The following is a 23,890-nucleotide window of genomic DNA, read 5'->3' on the forward strand; positions in this document are numbered from 1 at the left end:
ATTATTTATCAATACAATTCATATTTGAATTAACATTTTTTTATTTATGGAATTAAACATTTAGGATAATCATTTATTTTTATAATAATTTATTTGCTGCATGATACAATTTAAGAATTTAAGTTTCCAAGTAATAATTTTAACTAAAAAAAAAAAGCAAAATTTTTATAAATGAGTTTACAAATTGTGAAATTTCAATATAATATATATAATATATTTTGATGTAATGTTTTTTATCTTATAATTATTATATTTATTATAATTTAAACTTTTCTTTTTAAAATCGTATTTTTTAAATTATATTATTGTTGCAGGAAATAAACAATACATAATTCACGAAATTGATCATATATTATGTTACAAAGAAATTTAATAATATATGTATCACCCATTATACCCTACATGCAAACAAACTTTCATTAAAATCAGTTAAATTTAATTTAATCTGATAATTCTGATTTTAATGAAAGTTTGTATGCATGTAGAGTATAATGAATTATATGTTATTACATGAAACATTTTTTTTTTAGTGATTGGAAATCTTTTCGAAGAGATGAAATCAATCTTTGAAATTTTATTTTTTCATGTTTTAAATATAATATTATCCGATATATCTTTTATATGTTGTCAAACTAATATCATTTGATATATTTAATACATTTTTGATACATTTAATATATTTTTAATTACATTTTTAATACATTAGATGTTTATGATTACAAAAATCTTTGATCTTTGATGATATAAATAATATTAACCATTAAGAATCACTCGATAAATTGCCTCTTTTCAAAGATAAATTAATAAATTAATTTATGAATTACAATTAGAAAAAAAATCTTATATATCATATATGATTCATAATGATTATTGAACAAATAATAATAAAATTAATATATATTTAACATATATTTTTTAATATATATTTTATATTTGATTACTTCATTTTCTGTTTTTGATTTATAGAAATTTGCAGCATTTTGAAAAAATATATAAAACACTTAGCAATTATATTAAGCATGATTAAAACGATAATAAATGTTATTATTGTCAAAAATACTATAATGTCCATGTCAAATCGTCGATACCAAGGTTCTAAAGCTAATGTAGAGCGAAGATGTGAGGCGCCTTTCGTTTTTATTACATATTCTGTCCACCAAGCGAGATGTTTCACACGATCATAAGGTATATCCCTATTTTGATTTCGAATATTAAGTATTCTCTCTTTATATCTGGAAAAAAACATAACAATGTTATGAAAAACAGAATTATTTTATATTGTAGGAAACAATTTCTTACATACGCATAACTAAATGTAATTCAATATAATAATTATCTTGTAGTTTAAATTCTTCTGATAATTTAAATATAACTTTATCTTAGGATAGAAATATTATACATTTAAAAATAAAATTCTCGATATTTGTTCTTTTTCATTCTTTTCAAGATTATTTTTCATCAAAAACTACATTGAGAACAAGATTATCAGAAGAGGAAATTCCTCAATCATTTTCATCATCCTATATTGACATTATTAATTCACCTATGCGTTACGTCTAAATTATAATTTCATGACCGAACTATGTCATTATTAATCGACTCCTCTTTCTCTTAAAATCAATTCTTAAATTTTTCAAATCCTTAACAAATTTCTTAATTTGATAACAATGATTGAAAAAGACTGGTCCGAAAATAATTTTCACTCCCAATGCAATATCTATTTTCGCAAATGTATCTGTACACTTAATGTATACTTACTCTTTATTAATTATGATTTCATTAATAGCGTTTTCAAATTCATCTCTCGTGAAAGTTGTAATTTTTAATAGTTTTCCAATGCCAAGAGTTTCCATTCTTTTTATTTGATAATATTGATCCGCCATTATTGGGAAACCAATAACTGGCACTCCATATTCAATAGTTTCTTCAGTACTTTGTACACCTCCTTGATAAATGAATAATTTAATATTCGGATGAGCTGCGAAGTAATATGTACAATTATATTAGATATGTATCGTAAAAAATATATTTTATTTAATAAAGATAGGATTATACCAAGAATCGTTTGCTGAGGTAACCACTTCCCTATGTAAATGTTTTCGAATTTTTCGTTTAAATTCTGTTCATACTTCCATATAATTTTGTACGGCAGTTTACGAAAAACGTCGAGAAATATGCTTCTAATTTCTTTTGGCAATGCTGAACTGTTTACATTGGAACCGAGATTAAAATAGATAAATCCTTGTTTCGCTTCGTCTAGAAATTTTTTTATATCCTTACAAAAATAAATAAGTTTTAGCACACTTGTACAGAATGTGTAAAAAGTAAAATAACATGATACGATTATTCTACAATTTTTACAATATTTTCAATCTATACATTTCATAAATCTTCTAAATCTATTAATTATACAAATATGATAAAATAAAATTTCTATTGAATAAGACGTACCTTTGGCAAGGGAGGTAGATTCTTAAATATGTGGAAAGAATTGAAAGTGATCATATTTGGAAGTTTCGGTCGTCCTGCTGTTATAACATCAGCCTGATTAACAAAAACTAGACTAGTATTTCTCATAATGTCCGACAACGGTGGTAATGGTCCAAGATATTTCTCCGCTATTTTTTGATATTTAGACATCATTTTGGTATTTAAAAAGTAATGGAAATAATATATTTTCACGAAATTGTACAATCGTTTGAAGAACGGCAAATTTATTCCTGTGTCCTCTCCCACTTCCCAAGTATACTCATGAGAAGGCAAAATTATTCCTCCAAGTATCGCCTCATTAAAGCTATGTAATCCTAACGAAGATAATCCTATAATCATGCAAGATGTCAATCGAAATCGTTTACTATTGTTTCTTTAACTTTATATTTATTACAAATAATTAATATATTAAATAAATACCTATTAGAGAAGCGTTGAATCTATGCGCAAAAGCATATAGGGGTGATACGTAGATAAACTCCGTTAAAAAAACATCGAATGTTACATTACTATCCGGAGCATATAACTTTTTCATTTCTGTGGATTCGAATATCTCAAGTAATTGCTTATCGAATATAGGCATTAAATAATCGTACACAATTTTTATCCAATCCACTCCTTCAATTCGTAATTTGAGGAAATCTATGTTTTTTAAATTAGTATGAGTTTGACTTACATCGATCTGAGTGAAATTTGGTAAGTTGATATTCGGTATAGGATTCGTGGTGACCAATACTATCTCGTGACCATGCGCGTGCAATTCAAGCCATAATGGTCGAAACGGAATCTGATGGCTGTAGGATGATGTCGAAATGATGGCCAAAATTTTGTAACATTGCGAATAATTTAAAATACACAAAATGCGTAGAACTAAAAACAGGCTTGCGATATTACGTATCATGCTTTTTGTTTTGAGGTAAACTATTTTAAGTATTGGATATGGATTATATATTAAGGTATATTACAAAGCATATTACGTTAATATGCTATTGATAACATTGATAATATTATGCTAATGCGCTATTGATAACATTGATATGCGTTACTCATTTTAGTGTTAAAATCATACATATTATTGTTACATTATATTATTTACTAATATATTTAACTTATGAATAAGTCAGAATCCTAATAAAATATATAACGGTTAAAAACGATTAATACATTAGATTAATACATTATGGATCATTTTATTTCTATATAAGATAAGAAATATTGGTTATATAAAAATAAATCATTATTCCTTGTCTTATATATTAGTCCTTATAATCGTATAATGATATATATTTTTTTTAATGTATGATGGCAATTTTTAAAATAAAAATAATATTTAATTATCTTCTTTATATTATATAATATTATTTTTATCAACTACAAGTGAAAAAATTCTTTTATGTTGAGAATACTAAAATTACAATCTAATAAATTATGTGATTTCAAGGAAAATAAAAATTTCGTGCAATTAAAATTATAATTTTATGTATGTGAAGAAAAACTGAAAAAAAATTATTTTCATTTCAGTTTATTAATATATTAATTCATTTTGTAATAAAATTTCATCTATTTCGTTTTCAATGAAGATATGTCATAAATATTTACGATTTCTGAAAATTTAAACGGAAATTATACATTTACGTAAAGGAAACGAATATATTATTGTGACAAATACAATATCAATTGATATATATGTGTATAATAGTCTAGTAGTAAATTAAAATTGAATAAAATTAAACTTTAATGAAAAATTTTTTATGTTTTTGCAGATATTAGCAAACTAAATATTGCTCATTTTTCCTTCTATCCTACTATTACTTCTATTGTCTTTTCTAATTAATTACTTTATAATAATTATTTTCTAATAATTATTATATATATATAGATCACATTCGTTTTATAAATATAGTAATTTAATATTTATATAATATGTATATAATATGTATATGTATAAATATGTTTATATTTATAATAAATAAATATGCATATTTCATAAATATTTCTATATACAAGAATATCTTTGGATAATTAATTCTACAGGACAAACCAAAAATATCGATTGATTCTTACTTATTAAAATATATGATTTATATTTGTTTTAGATGAAACGAGGTGAAAATAGGGAAAAATAACGATGACAGAAATAAAATTTACAAATTTTAAACTTCAATTTAATTTATAATTTAATTGATAATCCTATCAAGTTTATATATCAATTTTTATTTGTAATCTATCATTATATACGTATTGCACATCTTTCTTTTTTTTAGACAATTATTTGGAATAATGCAGCCCTTATCTATAATTTTCAGATTTATTGTAAAAATTTCTTATAAAATTTCGAACAATATTTTCAAATATTTAAATTAATATTTAAAACATTTTGAGGCCATCATGAAAAAATAGATTTTTAACTAATTCAAACTTTATATCACTCTTCTTAGTTAGGTGTTGCTATCAGGTGATTAAATAAACGATAAGCATATTTACGTAGATACTTAGACGAACACATATATGTACATATATATAAGAGAAATTCTATATGTAAAAATTATTTTTTACAAATATTTCGAAAAGTAAAACTACATAACAATAGTATGCAAAGAATAATGTTATTCTTGTTATCTTTTATAATAAATTTAGAAATTATCAAAATGAGAATTATTTGGAATAATTATTAGAAAAAAAAAAAAAAAAGGAAAATACACATATAATAGATAGAGGTATCTAGGTATTCGAGATATCTATATACCAATAAATGCTATTTTTCCTTGCAATAGATCGAAGAATGTAAATAAATAATAAGTAAAATAAATTTGAAAATCAATGGAACTTTAATAATTACGAATGTTGATAGTTACAGTGTGGAATTTATGGTCAATAGCAAATGATGACATCAGTTTATCATTGATATCGAAAATATTGATTAAAAAAAATCGCTTTTCGGAGCACAAAGATTATATACAGAATATTATAATTATGTAAAATATTGATAACGAAACGATATCGTTTCTTATCGCTATTTAAGATTTAAATTGGTATAATTATTTGTATGGAATTATTTTAGTTCATTGTTAAAAAGTGTTACTAAGTGTTATCTGTTCATAAATTGAAAATCTATTAAAAAAATTATTAAGATTATCAAGGTTATCGAGAAAATGAAATTCAACTATCGTGGCTACAAATCAATATTCACCTTTATTCTCCTTAACGTACGAAATATACGAAATTTTAAACAAAAATAGCGAGTAATTGCAAAAATAACAACAAAAATATTTTAAATATTTTCGATATTATATTTCGTATTTTTAAGATTTAAGATAGCTTTGAATTAAAGAATAGAGTAGAATCTAGATCTAGGTCTAAAGAATAGGTTTGAATTGTCTTGAGTTTAAAATAAATTTAGATTAGATTTGAGCGACTTTAAATTGAAAAACAATTAAAAAAAAAATATATAATCCAATATTGCTAAATTAAATATTTACGAACAATGAGTAAAACTACAAAATTCCTTTCTAACTTATTCATCGATATGAACTTCTATGTTTATTCAAATTGGATTAAGTTAAATTAGGACATATCTTATATTTGAATATACTTGGTATATAATTTCATAAAGATCACATTGAAATTATATAGTCACGTACATAACCTACCTAGATCAGATTCATATTCATCATAAGACATTCCCCTCGAGACGAAATAAGTTTTATTCGATTTTATCTTCTTCGTCGTTCCCCATCAATGGAACAGTGAAATTCGTTCGAAAGTAAGAGTCACCAATGTCGCGTGGCAAGCAACGAACCGTTTCGGATGAAAAACGTTCATCAACGGCAAATAGACACCGATTACCATTTTTTTTTCAACGCGGTTCTCCTCCGTTTCCTCGGCCACGAGGCCGCAGAACGGCGGTTTTCGTTTCACCGCAAAACCAAGAAAGTGTGAAATCCCACGACGGCCTGTCGCAACGTAACTCGAAGCGGAACAATTTTCTGCGTCCACGTTTGTCAAGTTTCTTTAATCGGCCCCATGGGCACACAGCTCGCCTCTGGTTAAATCATCGATAATTGGCCAGCAGCCGGGCTATCACGGATTGGAATTCAATTTCCTTCAAAGTTCGCGAAAGAGACCGAGAAACCTCGACTGCTTTTCACGCGGGAACACCAAAATTGGATTCTTTTTAGCGAAACGATTCGCGATTGGCGAGTTTCTAGAAAGTTCCACGACGATTCTTAGCTTGGACCACGATGGATATCGTTAACTATCGTTGCGAAATGAAAGAAATGAAAGGTTTGGTTACTTTTACTGATACGTGTACCGTTTGTTGTTTATTTTTCACATATTTTTATAATTTAAGACCGGTACAATTTATTGCAAATTGATTATTGATCGAATCTTTCTAGAACAAATTTTCTTGTAAGATTAATGGAAAGGTTTGAAAAAAGTTATGGTTGAAACGGACATCTATATATACGCGACGAACGGCATCAATCATTTAATATCTCTTAATGATCGCAGCTATTGAATAGCTCATATCTCGTTTCAGATTCAATTCATGAACAGATTCTATTCAAAAAAAAAGATATCTCGTCTATGATTCCATTCAATTGCTTGCTTCAAAGAAGAGACTCAGAAATGTTTAATGCACGTAAAATAAAAGGAAAGAGCTTTAAGTAACTTTAAATTTATTTTATATTCTTACAGAAGTAAGAATGTAAGAATGTAGAAATATTGAAACAAATTGATCCAAAGATAAATAAGATTTAGGGAAAAAAACACGTAAGCAAATTTCTATCAGAAATGCATGCTAGTACAATCGAGTGGAACGAATCCTTCGAAGACAAACATTTAATAACAATGAACTCAAACTGATACGATCTCTTTTCGCTTGGCGGAATTGTTAGACAGTTGACTGAATTCAAGGCTAGGAAATTGCGTATACGTTCCTATGTACGCACATACACCCGTGAACGCGCGAGATGTGCAATGGATCGCTAAGCCTGTCTTGCACGATCGCACAATGCTCGACTGGGTTGTCAAAGTACCATCGATTTCTTCCATCTCGTCGAAGAAATTGCACATTTGCGCGTATACTGTGAAGCATATCCGCACACTCGAACGATGCATACTATGCTTTGCTACGAGAAATGCTCGTACGCATTCGATATTTCTTGTGTTTTTGTTGTTCTTGGATAAATCCTTTCTAAAAAGTCACGAAAATAAAATCGAGACGAAATGAACACGGATACGTTTACTTTTGTGGCGAATAATTTTACTATCAATGATGAAAAATAAACGTTCTTAGACAATTATTCCTAGAAAGAGGGAGTTCTCAGATTTGAAATTTTTTGTGGAAGACTTGGAGGAAGACTTTAATAAAATGTTATTTTCTTCTTACTTATGCAAAGGATATTATCGTCGTTGTACTTGTCGAATATTGGAGGAAAGTTTCCTGAAATTGCTTGAACTCTCTAATCCCTTTCTTGTTAAAGTGCATATCGGTGAAGTTATCAGTCGTTGCAATAAAAATGATAGTACCACGACGGCGCTGCCAGCTGCGTGACTCTCACGAATCAACAGGAACAATTGGTAAACGCGACCAGATGGATGTATAAACTTTATCTTCGGTGTTCAACACGAAATGACGCGAAATTACAATTCAAATATGGATGGAAGTTATTCTGTTAAAGATATTTTCTCGATTGGCGCAACATGAACAAAACAAAGTTCAAGTTGGCTTAAAAAAAAAAGGAAAAAAAGAAAAGAATTATGTAATAAGAAAACATTGATTATAATTAGAGTTTAATTTCTTTCAATTATTTTTCCTTGCAACTATTTTTAAAAATCACTAATTTATTTCATGTAGATATCGAGTAAGGTCATTTTAATCTTAAATAATTATCAAATCAAGTGAATTATTTTTCTTTTGTAAAATAAGTTTTGTAAAATATTCAATAATTTATTCATAAAAATAAAATTTAATCACAATTGAAAAATAAATAATAATATACAGAGAACTTCGGATATTATTTATAACTTCAACATAGTTATAAATAATTAGCATTAAATTGCATAAAATATGATTTGGTGATTAAAAATTTTTAACGTTAATATTCTGAACTCAAGGTGCATGATAATATGGAAACAAAAAGATAACAAGCATAATTTTTTCATAAAATAAAATAAAATTATTCGTAATATTTTTTTTATATTATTATTGAAAAACGTTAAATATAAACGTTAAATAATTCGTACTTTTGTATTCTCAATACAATATATATGTATTATCTCCAATATCCAATATTAAATAAAAAAAAATAAATAATATTAAGGAATATTAAATCTTTTAGGGCTATGCAAATTCAAGGAAAATATACTATGAATGGAATTTTTTTACAAATTCATTTTAGAAATAACTTGTTTCCGGTTAGTTCGAGCTGATAACCATCGTGTTGTCTCGTGCAGGTACTATGATTAAGAAAAACCTTCGTCTCTGTTGACTTAAACATGCTTCGATCACGGTACTACCTGGTACTCGTATTCCCAGGCATGCAAACTATCTTTGTAAAAATCATCGACATCGATAGTCGTGAAGACTTCTTTCTCTTGTACAATCAAATTGACAGTTAACCATTATATCAGAATTTTCATTATTCGATTCTTGATTTCAATAATCTTCTCATATTAAAATGAGAAATATAAAATCCTAAAATTTTACCATTAAATGCAATGCAATTTTTTCTCATCTGATGATTTTGAAAATCTTTTAATTGGATCAATTATATACTATTGTACATTATATCATCAATTTATAATTTAATTGTTGTAAAACACATGGCACATATTTATTATTATATATTAATATAATTAATTCAGTTGTTATGGAATTAACTCATATCATATTAATTATTTGTGTTTATTTAAATAAAATGACATTTACCGAGAAAGATTATTGTGATAAATTTAAATATTAAATTTAATTATAAATTATATATATTCTTATCTTCTTTTTATTACAATTATTATTCAATTTATAAATAAAACGATATAAAATGATAAAAATAATATTATCAAATATTTTCGTTTCAAAATCATTATATTATTATGATCATGTTAGATTTTATCGATTATCTAGATAGAATGGTGATGATATACTCGACGTTTTCATTTTTAATTATCAATCTCAATATTACTTCTTTAAATAATATTTCGATAAACCATCCATCATAATTACCAAATATTAACAGTTTCATATTTCATGTACGTTTAAATTATATTAGATAGTCAGTTTAATCATCAACAATATTTAGAAAATTTATATGAAAACATGTACAACGCGAAAATAAAATTGCACAGATTGACGAAACGTCGAAGAGTCACGTCAAAACATATAAAAAATCAATATCATACTTGTTAATTGACAACCGACAAGAATTACGTAAATCAATTAAATGCATAAAACTAAAATTAGATGAATTGATAAAATGATAAATGGTCTTGTCAATAAAAATAAAATAATACAAATAAATATTTATTATAAAATTTCCTAAAAAAGTTTTCAAAAGTTAAATTTTTCTAGAATTATGCAAAATTTATAACTACATTGATATCAATATAAATTAATTTTAATTAACATACTATAATATTTATTTTATAATATTTTCCAATATTAAAACAATTTAAATTATTGTAAATTAAATTTTATTATTTAGATTATTATATAATATTTACGAGTTTATCTCTTAAAAGTTTCAACATTTTTGAGACATTTGTATATATATAATTATTAATTTTTTTTAAACGCTTAAATTTTCCACTTAATCAATTAAGTTTAATTAATCAAATATAAAAATGAACGAAATTATCAATTTAAAAAAAGAAACAAAAAAAAATTGAGAAAATATAAAATAAAAAATGCAAAACTTATCTAAAACAATTACTAATGATATATTCATTCAATCGTAAATAATTTTCTCCAATTTAGTTCTATTAATCCCATTTGATGACAATGAAAAAAATCGACGATTTTAATAATGTAACGTTAATTCTATATATTGAATTAAATCAAATTCAAAAATTGATTATAATTGTTTACCTACGATTAATCGATACATCGAGATACCAGATAAAGAAAATCGAAGTTTTAAAACGATTCGAGATATTGCAAGTTTATAACAAAGGGAACAATAGTCTGTGACGTTAATCCCTCGCAAATTTGCTACGGTGGAACAATGTATTCACGTTTCTCTGTTTGCCATAAATCGTATGTCAAATTTACACTGCGATTTGTATTGACAAACTGTGTGCCCGTGTAAAAACTTTCTCGTCCTATATCAAACGTGATTTCGTGCAACTCGTATTGAAATTTGGTTGTCCCGATACACGAAGTTCGATTGCGTTTGTTTCGCGTTGTACAAGGTTAAAATCGATATATGAGAGTTGAATACGAAATTATTTGAGAGGGATCAGATGTACGTCGATTTGTCGGTCTCTGTTTCCGACACGAGAAGATATTTTATGCGACGAATGAATAATTTTTGCTTTGAACGAATGAAAGACACAGCAATGACGCGGAATAAATTATATTCTTGATTATCTTAATCTTATACAATTTACATTTATTTGAAAAAATTATGAAAATGAGAAATTCAAGCGAATATTTATAAAGGCTTTATACATTGTTATCAACTATTTGCATTGATTAGTATCGTTTATATTTTCTTGTACAAAATTTTCTACGATTCATCCAAAAGAATTAATTACAATAAATTAGATTGGTTATGATAATTTCACGAGCAAAATGAATTCTGAAGCATAATAGAATAAATCGTAGTTCATTTCTATAGTTTAGATCCATGAAAAACATTTTCTTTTTTTAAATGAAGTATATTATATTATATCATGTCTTCTCCATTTTGATTTACGACTTCTTTCCACTTTATAACACTAATATATCGTTCATTAAATCCAAAATTTTTTCAACGAAATTTTTAATCTTCTAATAAGGATGGAGAATAATAGAGCAGTGATAAACAAAATTTTAATAGTTGAACCTAAGAATAAAGTTACTTCAATAAATTACTCGAATAATTCATTAATAATTGAAAACCAAGATTATACGGGTCAACTATAGTAATCACGAATAAATATTATTCGAGCATTTTAAACGAAGTTATTATTTAAGATAACTTTGTTTGAAATTTTAATTTTCAACCCATTAGAACTCAACTCTTTATAAGATAGCCTCGACCTTTCAACAAAGGAGATATTAACAAGAGCAACGGTAACCAGAAACGAGAGAAAGAAAATACAAGAATTACAAGAAAGAGAGAAAGAGAGAGATAGAGAAAAATAACGGATAAGAGAAGAAGACCGTAGAAAAAATTCGATTATGCGTCGGACCAACAACGGTGCGTTTCACGGTTGCCCGCCTCGATTCCTGTTTTTCCTTTCTGCTGCGCCTGTTTCACACCGCCAACTTTAATGAGATACGCACGGAAGTGTGTATTATCGGGGATCGGGGACAGCGTGCTTCGCCGCTTTGCTTGGTGATTGTCGCCGTTGAAATTTTCATGCGCGACTTGCCGTTGGAACCCGTGTACACGTTGTATGCACACTCGAACGGCCACCATTTTCACGGAGCCGTCAGCCCCCCTGAGAATTTCCACTTTATCTCTTTCTTCCTTCTTCTCTCATCCTCTCTTCGTTCCTTCTCTCCTTTCCCCCTTCCACTCTGTTTCTATTTTCCTTCTTTCTTTTTTTCCAGGGATAAACTTCGAGATCTAAAACGAGGACGGAATATAAATCAATGCGAATCACGCGAAGCTGAAATTCGCTGCAATCTGGCCGGCGGATCGACCGCTTCTGGCGTGTCGTTTATCGAATACGCGGATAGAACACGCGTCCCTGTGTGTATACGCACACCAGGAATCTCGATGGAATCCCGAATAGGCTAAGAGAGCCCTTGAAGATGCCTAGCCGGTGGCGGTGAATGGTGCCACGAGTGGCGAACATTTATCCCGTCCAAAGCTCATTGGTCCACAGCTGACGAATACAAGGAAAGGGCATCTAACGGATTAAAATCGGACAGCTAACGCAACGATTCCTGGAGGACGATTCAATGGAGTTAGAATTTTTTCCACCCTTGTTTTCTCTTCTATCTTTGTCCTTTTTTTTCCGTTGTTTTTTTCTTTGTCGATACGCTGCTCCTTCGATGGGTTTTGAAAAATATATTGATTTGGATTCTGCGAAATGAAGTGCGAGAGTAAAATGTAAAGCGGAAACAACAGTGTCAGTTTTACAATTAAATCTATTATTTTCTATATAACGAGCTATTCTGATGTTTAAAGATTGTGTTGATAAATGGCGATAATAGATTAAAAGTCTTTTACAAATATCTTAAAAACTAACGATTATATATAAAATAAAAAGTGCTTTGTAATATATTTTAAATCCATCAAAATCTTTATAATTTGACAGAAATGTTAATACAAGAAAAAATGTACAATTTGAGAGGAATATTAATATCAGATAAAATATAAAATTTAATAGGAATTTTTATATGTAAAAAGAAAAAAAAATTGACAAAAATTTTAGTATCTCTCATTATCATGGTATTAATATCTTTCATAAAAAGAGCATGATACAATATTTTAATGTATATAAAGATTTCATGGAAAGGAACATATTTTAGAACAAATTATTATTATTCTTGCTTATAAAATATTTTAATTCTGTAAATTATTTTAATTGTGTAAATACAATTTTTACAATGACTTTAGCAACTATTATTTCTCTCATTGCAAGAAAAACTGTAGGAAAAAAATAAGATAAGAAGTCAAGAACTGTCGAATGTAAAATGGCGAGGAGCATCCGAAAAATTTAATTTGCTTGGTATGTCGCTCCATAAAAACACGAAGAACGTAAAAACGAGACACTCGTTCGTGGCAGAGTTGATGGCAATTCTGGGAAGCTATGTAAAACCGTCGCGTCGTCGCGAGATCGTAGGAAAATAATAATATTTTCATGGTAAAATGCGAGACTCTGTAATATGTTTTCACGAGAGATACAGATAGATAAAGTAACGAATGTTATAATATAAATATAATAATCGTCGTTTCATTGTATCAATCTAATTGTTAAAAATCTAACATGATTTACACGATCAATTTTGTATCAATCCTTCATTAAATATTTATTGTTGAAAATATTAATTATGAGGTTTTTTAAAGCACGCAATCTTATCTTATATAAAAATAATCATAAAAATTTAGAATGATTTATGAATAGATATAAAAAAAATAATTAAAGGTAAAAATAATTAATTCATCATAACCAATATTAGATTGAAGAATATTAAATATTTATTAATCATTATAATGAGCTATAAATACACATACACATACAACCAGAATGTGTTGAATGAAACAGAATGATAAAAAAGAATTACAAATAATAAGTTATTTTAATATTTTAAATAAAGATTATAATTATATTATAATTATAATTACTTTATAATTACAAGCCAAATCTAGAGTATTTTTAAAAATAATAGTAAAATAGTATTTCAAATATATAAATTTTTTTAGTTTTATATTTTTTATCAAACATTTCTGTTTTTTTTTCTGAACTTTATATTTATTTTAAAAAAATTTAATTTTCAAATTTTCAAATAATCATAAATTCATCAGTCCTTATTTTTATTTCTATTCCTATTTTTGATTTTACATTATGAACTTTATAAACGAATGTGTAAATAAAATATATGAAAAAATATACAATTTTTTCCTTATCAGGAATAATTAACGGTCATATTTTATAAAAATTTGATATTTCTTATCTTCACTAGTGACTCATTTTACACTTGCAATTTCATATAGTGATAATATATTAAATGAAAATATAATCGTTCCTTTTTTCTTCGCTTTCTTTTTCTGCGTTTGAGACTTTATGTTAATTTTTTAACTTAAAAAATGAGGAAATATGTTAGAATATAGCAGAAAAAATATATTTTTTAATAAAAAAAAAAGTAATAGTTATTTTAAATATTTAAGAAAGAATAATCTTAATAAATATTTTTTTTTTGAGCAATATTTCTCTCTTTCCTTTTTTTTCTTTTTGCATCGTTACAAATAACTGAGATTTGGTGGAGGAACATTTGTAGGAACATCCTACATAATCGTATGATTAAGTCTGAAGCATTGTAAAAAAGAGAATTAGAAGGTGAAATAAGGAGAATGAGAATGAGAAAAAAGGAGAAAGAGAGAGAGAAAGAAAGAAAGAGAGAGGAAAATTACACAAAAACGGGAACAAGAATCCTTTATATAAGTGAATTAATATTATTAAATATTTGAAGAAATATTGCAAATTTCGTGTTTGAAGTTAAATGTATTAATTTAATATAATAAGTACTTTGATAATAAAAGTCAGGAGGCACATTTTACAAATTAAAAATCAACATTGAAATCTAAATATACTTTTAGACAAATAATAATAACACATTTTTTAATTTTTTCAAGTTTTTTTCTAGCTAATGGATAAAATGGATAAAATTTTAATCCTATAAAAATTTTGTTTCATGATTCTTTTTGATGACATTTTTTAAGGGTTGAAAAAAATTTTTAATAAATAGAATTTGCAGATATTTTTATGCAAAATAAAATTTATAATGAATATGACTTAAAAAAAAGCAGCTTAAATAGAAAGTTGTTTCATTTTTTATATGATGCGAATCGTACTCTGAATATTTGTTTGTATATCATGTGCATTTTTAAATATTAATATCATGTGTAAATTTTAAATATTCATTCGTTCTTCAGGAATGAAATTATCGAGATAATAAACGCACACAATGTTCCTGTTCGTATTTATATCATCTCGTCACAAGGATTCAGAAATTATCCATAGTGGAGTCCCCTGCATCAGCTTTTGCTCTTTAAAAGTATAGAATTTTCCATCGCATTCCACGTAGAATTCCACGAGGAACGTTTACCTTCCACTCGCGTAACGAACGTTTTTTAATAAAATTCACGAGGGAAATTCCCTGGTCTGGGAAATATCGAGACATTACAGGGACGTTTAAGTGAGGAGCATCGTCGTCGAATGTTCATCCGCTATGTCAGCGTTCAAAAGATATATAATATCCTGCGAATTTCGTTCCGCGAATAACACTCCCTTGTAATTGAATACGACGACGAGATACGCCACGAATCATTAATCGTTAATGAAAATTTAATGATACCTGTAAACGCGTAGTTGGACGTCATTACCGTGTGAAATATTCTTTTATCCGGCCTGGCTATTATTAATAGCGGATACAATTAAAATAATATTTGTTACGCTGGATATTTGTACGTTTCACGGTGCTTGCTCATGTACTTTTGTGACAGATGGCCACAAAAGAAAATTCAGAAAAATCATAATCCATAATAGAGATGCTATTCGCTTTAGAACAGTTTTCCAATTATTTTTAAATTGATCATCATTGCGTTGAATTGCGTTACGTGAAATTTTATAATTACTAACACTATTCCAGAAGAGCTTTCGAGGAATTTCAAAGATTTTTGAGTATCATAATTTCAAATTAGAAGATACACAGGATTGATAAGAGATACACGATATATTATTTTATCAGTTAATAAAAATGTGAACGAAAATGTGCACGCATATATACGAGTGCATCAAGACCAGTTTATTGTAAGCATTTTGACGATCTTTTGCATTAAACGGTATCGTCAATCAGAGAAGAAATGGTTATCCAGATCGGTGGGATACGATTAATCTCGATCAACTCGTCCACCGTGAACGAACGGAATCGATGATTCGCCGAAACGTAGAATTGAGTTGGTTTCAGGAACAGTATCGTTTGTGGATACTGTTTTCAATGGGCTATGCGATAGTGATTGGTCGTAGATTTGAAAAGAAAAACGTAAATTGTAGTGCAAAAATCGATACCTTTTTGGAGAGAATCATTTCGATTAGATGGAGAAATTTTCATCATTTTGGTAACCAAACAATATTTAAATAAATTTTATCTAATTGATTCATAGATAATAGAACATCCGAAGATTATTTATAATTTCAGTAAAATTTCGTGTCAATTTAAATGATTCAAAATACATATAAATTACATATTTGGTAGAAAAAAAAGAAATGTATCGTTAAACATTGAATGGCGAGGATGGAATTTCGAGAAAATTTCAAGATCAAACACGATTTTTTCACGAATCTCCGGTTTACTTCTATCGTTGCTCAAACAGAGGCTCGGAGCTGGCGCTCTCTGGATGAAAATTGAAGAAGAAACGATCGGTTGCGAAACCACGAACGAAATGGAACGTTTTATTAGGAGCGTGTCTACCTCTTGACACGCGTACCAGAAGGGGTTAGACGGTTCCTCGAGTTTCTCGACATCGGTTTGCAGCAGAGGAAAAGCTGATTAAGATCAATTCGACAAAATTATCCCTGTAATCTCTTTCGAGAGATTCCGGATTAAGGAGATCGTACTCAAATAGGATTTCGGTGCTCGGAACAAAAGCGATCATCCCGGGACTGAATTCGATCTTCTCCCGTCTACGTCGAGTGTTCTTCGAGATTGATTTTCGTTGAAATTCACGCGAAAAGCACGATCGAACGTATTAAGGCACGAGCTGGATAGCCTATGATGTTGCGAGGGAGGTCGTATCAAGAGGACTTCATGAATTTTAGAAACTGTGTATGTTCGTATTTTCGTGAATCATGGATAAGTTTGTTCCTCAACTTTCATCTTGATTCAATGACCTTATTGCAGAAAATATATTGGTGCAAAATTTAAGAGTAAGGCATATCTTATAATTGATCAAATTAATTTTTTATCAGTATTTATCAGAACTTTAGGATATTTATAATTCAACATATTTTTAAGTTTCATAAAACTTAAAATTTCTTCAGACGAATAGTGTGTAAAAAAATTGTAAAATTTTTATTTTAAACCTTTTATATCTTAAATATAATAAGTGGATATTTTTTATTAATCATTTCATTGCATGAATAATATGAGATTAATAGAACGTTTGTTCAACTATTTGCGAGAAAATTAAACATCGATAGATACGGAAAAGGAATTAATTTCGCGAATTTTCGTGGGAGAAAAAGAAATCCTTTAAAGAATTCAGTCGGAGAAGAACGTGTTCGCGAATTCCTCGTCCATATCTCATTGTAAAATTGAATTATACGTAAATCAAGAGAGAAACGAACTCTTGGTCGAATAGCAACGTCAATTAATAAAACTTTAATCGAATCACTCGTTAAAGATAAAAATTCCCTATATTTTGACTATATAGATTATTTTAATAACTAATAATATTAAATATATGAAATGATAATTTGTAATTGAGTGATGAAATTTTAAGTTTGCAGGAAAACTTCTAATTTACGAATTATGTACAGAAAGTACATTTATAATCAGATGTATAAATTTCTATTATGAAACTAAATTAATTTAATTTGAATTAAATTATTAAAAAAAAAAAGAAGAAGATATAACATATTTATTTTGCCACAATCTCTTTTAATGTTTAAAATATAGCAACGATTAAAATATTTTTCGATTTTTGATAGAATAAACATTTAAAATGTCCTATTTTTTTTTTCATATGCTTTTAATTCGACTTTTTATCCATTCACCGCGATTTCAATATTTATCTCGTGTATATTTATTCTCGCTGTATGTGCATGGCGCACTTTGATTTTACCGATCGACCTTAATGAGACATCCTTCGTCAGCGAAATTTGAGAAAATTCAATGTATACTATTTTCCTTTGCTTGAAAACGTGGCCTCTGCATGTTGAGAAAAACGCTGCCACGGCAAGAAGAAAAAAGTACAGGCTTCTAATGAGAGACCCGTCGTTTTACTGTCATTTGCATTTCAAATCAAATCAGGGAAACGAACCTGACCAGAATCTTGAAGTTTCCACCGAATGTCGACAAATTCACTGCAACGTATTCTTATCAACGGTTTTAGTAATTTATACGAGGAATACAAAAAAACTTTTGTTCCAATTCTGAATAGAGACATTAATCTTATGTAGAAATTTTTCTACACGAAATAACAAAGAGAACATTAAATGCATCAGATGAAAATAATTAACATCAGATATTCAAATATTATGGAACAATGTTTTCCGTAATAATTTATACCTATAAATTTTTAGAAAACAATTAAAAAATAATATTTCATTCCTTTTATCAGTAATGAATCATCATGATCGAGATGGATCATTATAAAAGTAACATCTTGCTTCTTAATAAATCTTCCTTTATATTGTCACATAAATTTACACGAATAATGTTATCATATTCTTTTTAAAAACGAAATTTCCAATCAATTTTACCTATCATCCTATTCTAAAAATGATCTTTTAAATCTTATCGTACTTCTCTCTACTCGTTTCAACTTATCCAAGATTGCCACGAAAACTCTGATAATTGAAATAATGAGAGAAAATAGTAATATAACAATTACAGATCACCACTACCATTTCCTTTTCCATTTTTCCAATGGCCAAAATACTCGTTCTATTTGTATTCCAATTTAGGTATCTCTCAATTCACCTTCTATCCAATCGTTTCATTCCAAAGTGATCACCTGTTCCAATCGATTCACGCCCCTCCCTTTTATTTTTTTCGAATCTAGGAGGAAAAAGAAAGAAAGAAAAAAAAAAAAATCTAACGAAACGCGGGTCAAAATTAACACCGGCTAACGCGATAAATTTCGCGACACCCACGCAGAAGGAACACGGTGCTTTTTCAAGGGGTGTGCGGCCGTTGTTAATCGAGATACGGGGTGGTAGAACTGGTAAATGGCCGACACTGTCAAAAATATATCGTCGTCGGCCGTTTCTCGTCGCTCGTCGTCGGCTATCCGCCCGTGTGTGCATTTGACGGTGAACGAGGGTGAACCGCGATAAATACGCGAAAACACCTCTCCCCCCCCCTCCCTCCCTGGTAGACAGAATTAAGGGAAAAAAACCGGCAACTTCTCGTTTCACATCGCACTTTTACCGGGCGGCAAGCTTTATCGCGGCCACGTTCGTTTGTTTAAGCTACATTTAGTTTATTTCCACCGGTGTCGGGGCCCGAAAGAGGGTGAAACCGTAACGACCTCTTAAATTGTCGATGAGTTACGTCGAGTGTAAATGAGTGGATAAATTTCCGTTAATGTTTCCTGTTATTTGGCCGGGCGAAATTTACACGGGGCAGGGAATTCGTGATAATTTCACGCGATTTATATTTCTCGCCGTCGTGTGAACGTCGCGATGACCGTGCCCCCCTACCCTTGACCGTTTTTAAAAAAATTTCATTACCGTGCTCAAATTATGTACGCGGATAAATAACGGTCACGCGGCAAATATCGCGCAAATATTAAGCCCCAAAAGCTAGATAAATTGTATCATTATGTGGACAGGAGATAAATAGTGGTCTTTTTTTTTTTTTAATCATTTGATATTCCGAGATTTGTGTCATGTGATGTTGGATGCATATTTATATTTGAATGATGTAATATCTCGATTAAAATATTTATCGAAAAATTCGTGAAAATAGTTTTTTGAGTGGTCTACTAGCATTTTATTAAATTTATTAATACATAGATATGTAGAAAATATTTCAATCATATATTTCATTTTAATTTATACGTGACAGGTATATACATTAAAATTGGTCGTTTCTATGAAATATCGAAACATTTGTTCCAATCTGTTTCTTCGATATTCCAAACAACATTATAACAATTGCAAATAACTAGATATGTCAAAATTTTTATTTTTAACATTAAGAAATTCCAAAATCTATATATCTAACTAATTTAGACACACAATCATCTTTGATATCATCTTTTAGCATATAAAAATTAATTATAAGCAGAAATTTATTTCTTATTCTTGAACTTCCTGCCTTCGAATAAGTTGACACAAATCTATCTATCCATCTGGAATAGATGCTTACGCTATTCAACGCCAAACTGCGGCTAATAACGAATAGGATAATTTCCTTCCATTACATCAGGAATCATTGCGTGCACCACCCTTTTACCCACTCCTACTCGGCTGGAATTTCCAGCTCGAATTCGCGCTTGGCAAGAGAATAGATTCCTTGAGAAGAACGCACAGTGGTGAATTCATGCGAAATGTCGGAGGATACTCCGAAAATCGACCCGTTATACGCCATAATAAATCGTGCGTTATATGGGTTAACGCCGAGTCTGGAAGAATTATACGGTGAATTTACGGCGAGGTTGTTGCCAAAACCACCGGGTGAAAGAAAGGGAGCGCGCAGACATAAAGGAGACAGAGTCCCGCGACGATAATGGCCCTCCCAGACGAAGAAGTTAATTTGGGAAAGAGGATTCCTTTCGCGGACAAAAAGCTTGTAATCCTTAACAAAAGGGCGGACCAGCTTTCCCCCGCGACACACCGGGGGATGGTAATTTGCAAAGGGACGGAATGTTCCCTCCTCGGAGTCGATTCTTAGTTTCGCAGGAGGGAGGGGGGAAGGGCGATTTGTTGTCAGTGAAGAGTTTTTAAGAATGTTTGCCTTGAATTAAAAAGATGTTGCGAAGATGCTGCGCGACGTATTTTCCTCTTGAAAGATATAAAGGAATAAATGAAGAATTGAAAAGAGAAATTAAAGTTGAATCGAGTTGATGTCGAAATTGATGATGGAATACAAATGAAGGAGAAAGTGGAAGAGATATTTATCTGTTTTCCTCGCTTTCTTTGATTTTTCTTTCTTTTCTTTCTTTCTAGTTTGACTGATATTTTTTTATTCTCTATAAGATTAATCCGTAATTGTATTAATGATGTCAAATGTTCAATAAAAGCAAATATATATTTTTAAAAACTTCAGTATAATTTTATGAATATTAAAGGAAATAATTTGACGCATAATTAGATATTAATGAGTGGTTAGAAATGTAAATGTGTCAAAGATATATCAAAATATATAATTAAAAAAAAATGAAATATTTGTTATAACAATTATGTCACTTCCATTATTCATTTTGATTTTTTCTAACTTTCGTAATTTTTTCTTTTTTCCCTCTATTTTAAAAAATGTTTAGTTTGAAATCAATAATAACTTGTATAAGACTCATACATATTTCTTTTTTGCCTTATTTTTTTTCTTCCGATTAATTAAAGAGAATACAAAATTAAAGCAATATAATTCTCTAATACAAAATATTATAAAAACCATTAGAAAAACCATTAATAATTATAATTTATGGACAGATTCAATTTTTTATTTATTTTTATTTATTGTTCAAAAATTATTATCTGAAAATTTCTTTATCCAAAGATTCATATCTCTTATAGTTCGAACAATCACTGAATTCTACAATACAAAAATAAGTTTTGCCATCAAACATACCTTCATTATAAGTCAAATCTTATAAACAAGAAGATAATAAATAAAAACGAAATATGTATAATAAGTTTTCATATTTATGAACGATTCATATTATCAGTCTTATCAATCATGAAAGTGCTCTCTTTTGTTCCATTATCTAAGCGAGTATCTAATAACAAAGTATGATTCCACATTCGATATGGATGTAGAAGTAACAACGATCAAAATGCATGCAGTAGAGACGCGCGAATCAATTAGAGGAGCGCGCGGTTTCCGGAACCGCGAGGATTGAAAGTTGAATGGTTCCTTGAGACCGATCGTTTTGCAAGTCGGCGTCGAACTGTTCCGTGAAATTGCTGGCAGATTTGTGGAACGAATATGGGCGGTGGCAGTGGTGGTGGTTGGACAGCGTGCATAAATTACGCGAAGCACCCGTACGCTTTGATAATAAATCATAGCCGCGGTACAGCACCGACAGAGAATTCAGTTGGGGACGTCATTGCGTATGGAACAATTTAAGATTCCTGTGTATGTATGCCGATACATATTTTAACCTTTCACAATCGCACGTCGACGCGGCCGGCCGATGATTTATGAACGTCGCGACGCGATGAAAAATTTTTTCTCGCACGGTGGCCGCGTGCAGGCCTTGTAACGAATTTAATTAAAAAAAATCGTCCGGCACACGCGATTCGTTTCGCATGCACTGCTCGACTACACGGTTCGAAACTTGATATTTACGAATTCTAGAGAAAATTGAAGCTGCGCGTTTTTTTTTTTTTTTCCCCTCGTGTTAAAAAGTTATGCCGCGATGAAACGTTATACTGATGTTAAACCGAGTTCTCATGAAAATGTTTATGCCGTTCTTTCGTTGTTTATTGCGAAGATAAAAGTAAACGTAATTCAGTAATAAAATCGGTTTTTATTTGTAAATGATTTATATTTTAAAATAATCGTGTTCTTCGATCGATACAAAGCCAGTTTAAAACATAATTAATTCTCATTCATTTGTATAATGAATTGAAATATGGATAATTACTGTTATCGATATTTTTGAAAATTAAAAATATACATCTATAAATACACTCGACAAAAAAGTGAATTTGTATCAATTTTCAAATAGTAAATGTTTTATTTGAGAACTTTTTTGACGTAATGAATTATGTTTTTGTTTCGCTAGAAACACCAAATGTTTCATTGTCTTTTTTAAATAACCAAATTTAATGTAAAACCATTTACTTTTTTTACTTAATTTATCATTGCTCGAAAACAAATATCCACCAAATTCTTCAAAATTCTTTCAATCTTCGTCACACGATTCGTACATACGTCATTCTCAAAACGGGGAATGTTGAATGAAAACATTTCCTCACCACCCACGTCAATGAAAACGTTCGTGTCAGCCACGGTTGAGCGCAGCACGAACCGAATCAGCTCATAAACCAACCCCAGCTACAAATTAGATCTTTAAACTGACAAATTATCTCTCCATCGGCGCTCGTTCATTCTAACCTGGCCATTGCACACCCTCGACCGGGATAATGGATGATCTCCGAGCGTTGTCCGCGATAACTTCGTCATTGTTCGATCCTCCACGGTCAGCCTAACCGATCCGAGTTATCCTCTTCGAGTAGAATATCAGACCTAACGGATATCCTATCGTAAAAAATTCGCCAGATGGAAAAACTTCCCTTAAACGTGCACCACGATTTAAGCTCGTAAGAAAGGCTGACGAGGAATTCAATCTGGCCCCGTGTGACTAATGAACGCATAAAACGCTCCTTTCTGTCACGTTCCGCCTCCCCAACTGATGTTTCCGCTCGAGAAAAAGAAGAAGAGGGGGGGTTCCAAGCCCGGAGTTAAGATGGTCGCGAAGGGTAAAGAGTGTCGACCGGGTAAATCTTCGAGTTTAATTCGTTTCTTGGAACGGGGTTGTAACGTCAGGATTCAAGTCTTCATTTCTCTGTGAAATTTTCTCGAGCTTCTTTCTCTCATCCATCCCTCCTTTCCCCCTGCTCTTATTTG

General features: G+C 29.5%; 1 protein-coding gene across 1 annotated transcript; it reads right to left on the reverse strand.

Moving 5' to 3' along the window:
• Window positions 1–779: 779 nt before the first annotated feature.
• Window positions 780–3,394, reverse strand: LOC147656508 (UDP-glycosyltransferase UGT5). Its single transcript, XM_086914766.1, has 5 exons — window positions 2,911–3,394; window positions 2,452–2,819; window positions 2,056–2,275; window positions 1,759–1,978; window positions 780–1,232 (listed from the first exon to the last, which is right to left on the reverse strand). The coding sequence occupies exons 1-5, from the start codon at window positions 3,389–3,391 to the stop codon at window positions 938–940; spliced, it is 1,584 nt and encodes a 527-aa protein (XP_086770892.1). The 5' UTR covers window positions 3,392–3,394; the 3' UTR covers window positions 780–937.
• Window positions 3,395–23,890: the final 20,496 nt, after the last annotated feature.

Source organism: Apis florea, unplaced genomic scaffold (assembly GCF_048593485.1).
Source record: "Apis florea isolate Af1SG1 unplaced genomic scaffold, ASM4859348v1 contig_3733_pilon, whole genome shotgun sequence".
Taxonomy (NCBI): Eukaryota; Metazoa; Arthropoda; class Insecta; order Hymenoptera; family Apidae; genus Apis; species Apis florea.

Coding starts and splice junctions, on each gene's coding strand:
- LOC147656508 (XM_086914766.1), bottom strand. CDS start 3,391: ATGATACGTAATATCGCAAGCCTGTTTTTAGTTCTACGCATTTTGTGT. Junction 2,820..2,910: donor ATTCAACGCTTCTCTAATAG/GTATTTATTTAA, acceptor GCATGATTATAG/GATTATCTTCGTTAGGATTA. Junction 1,979..2,055: donor ACCTCAGCAAACGATTCTTG/GTATAATCCTAT, acceptor ATTACTTCGCAG/CTCATCCGAATATTAAATTA.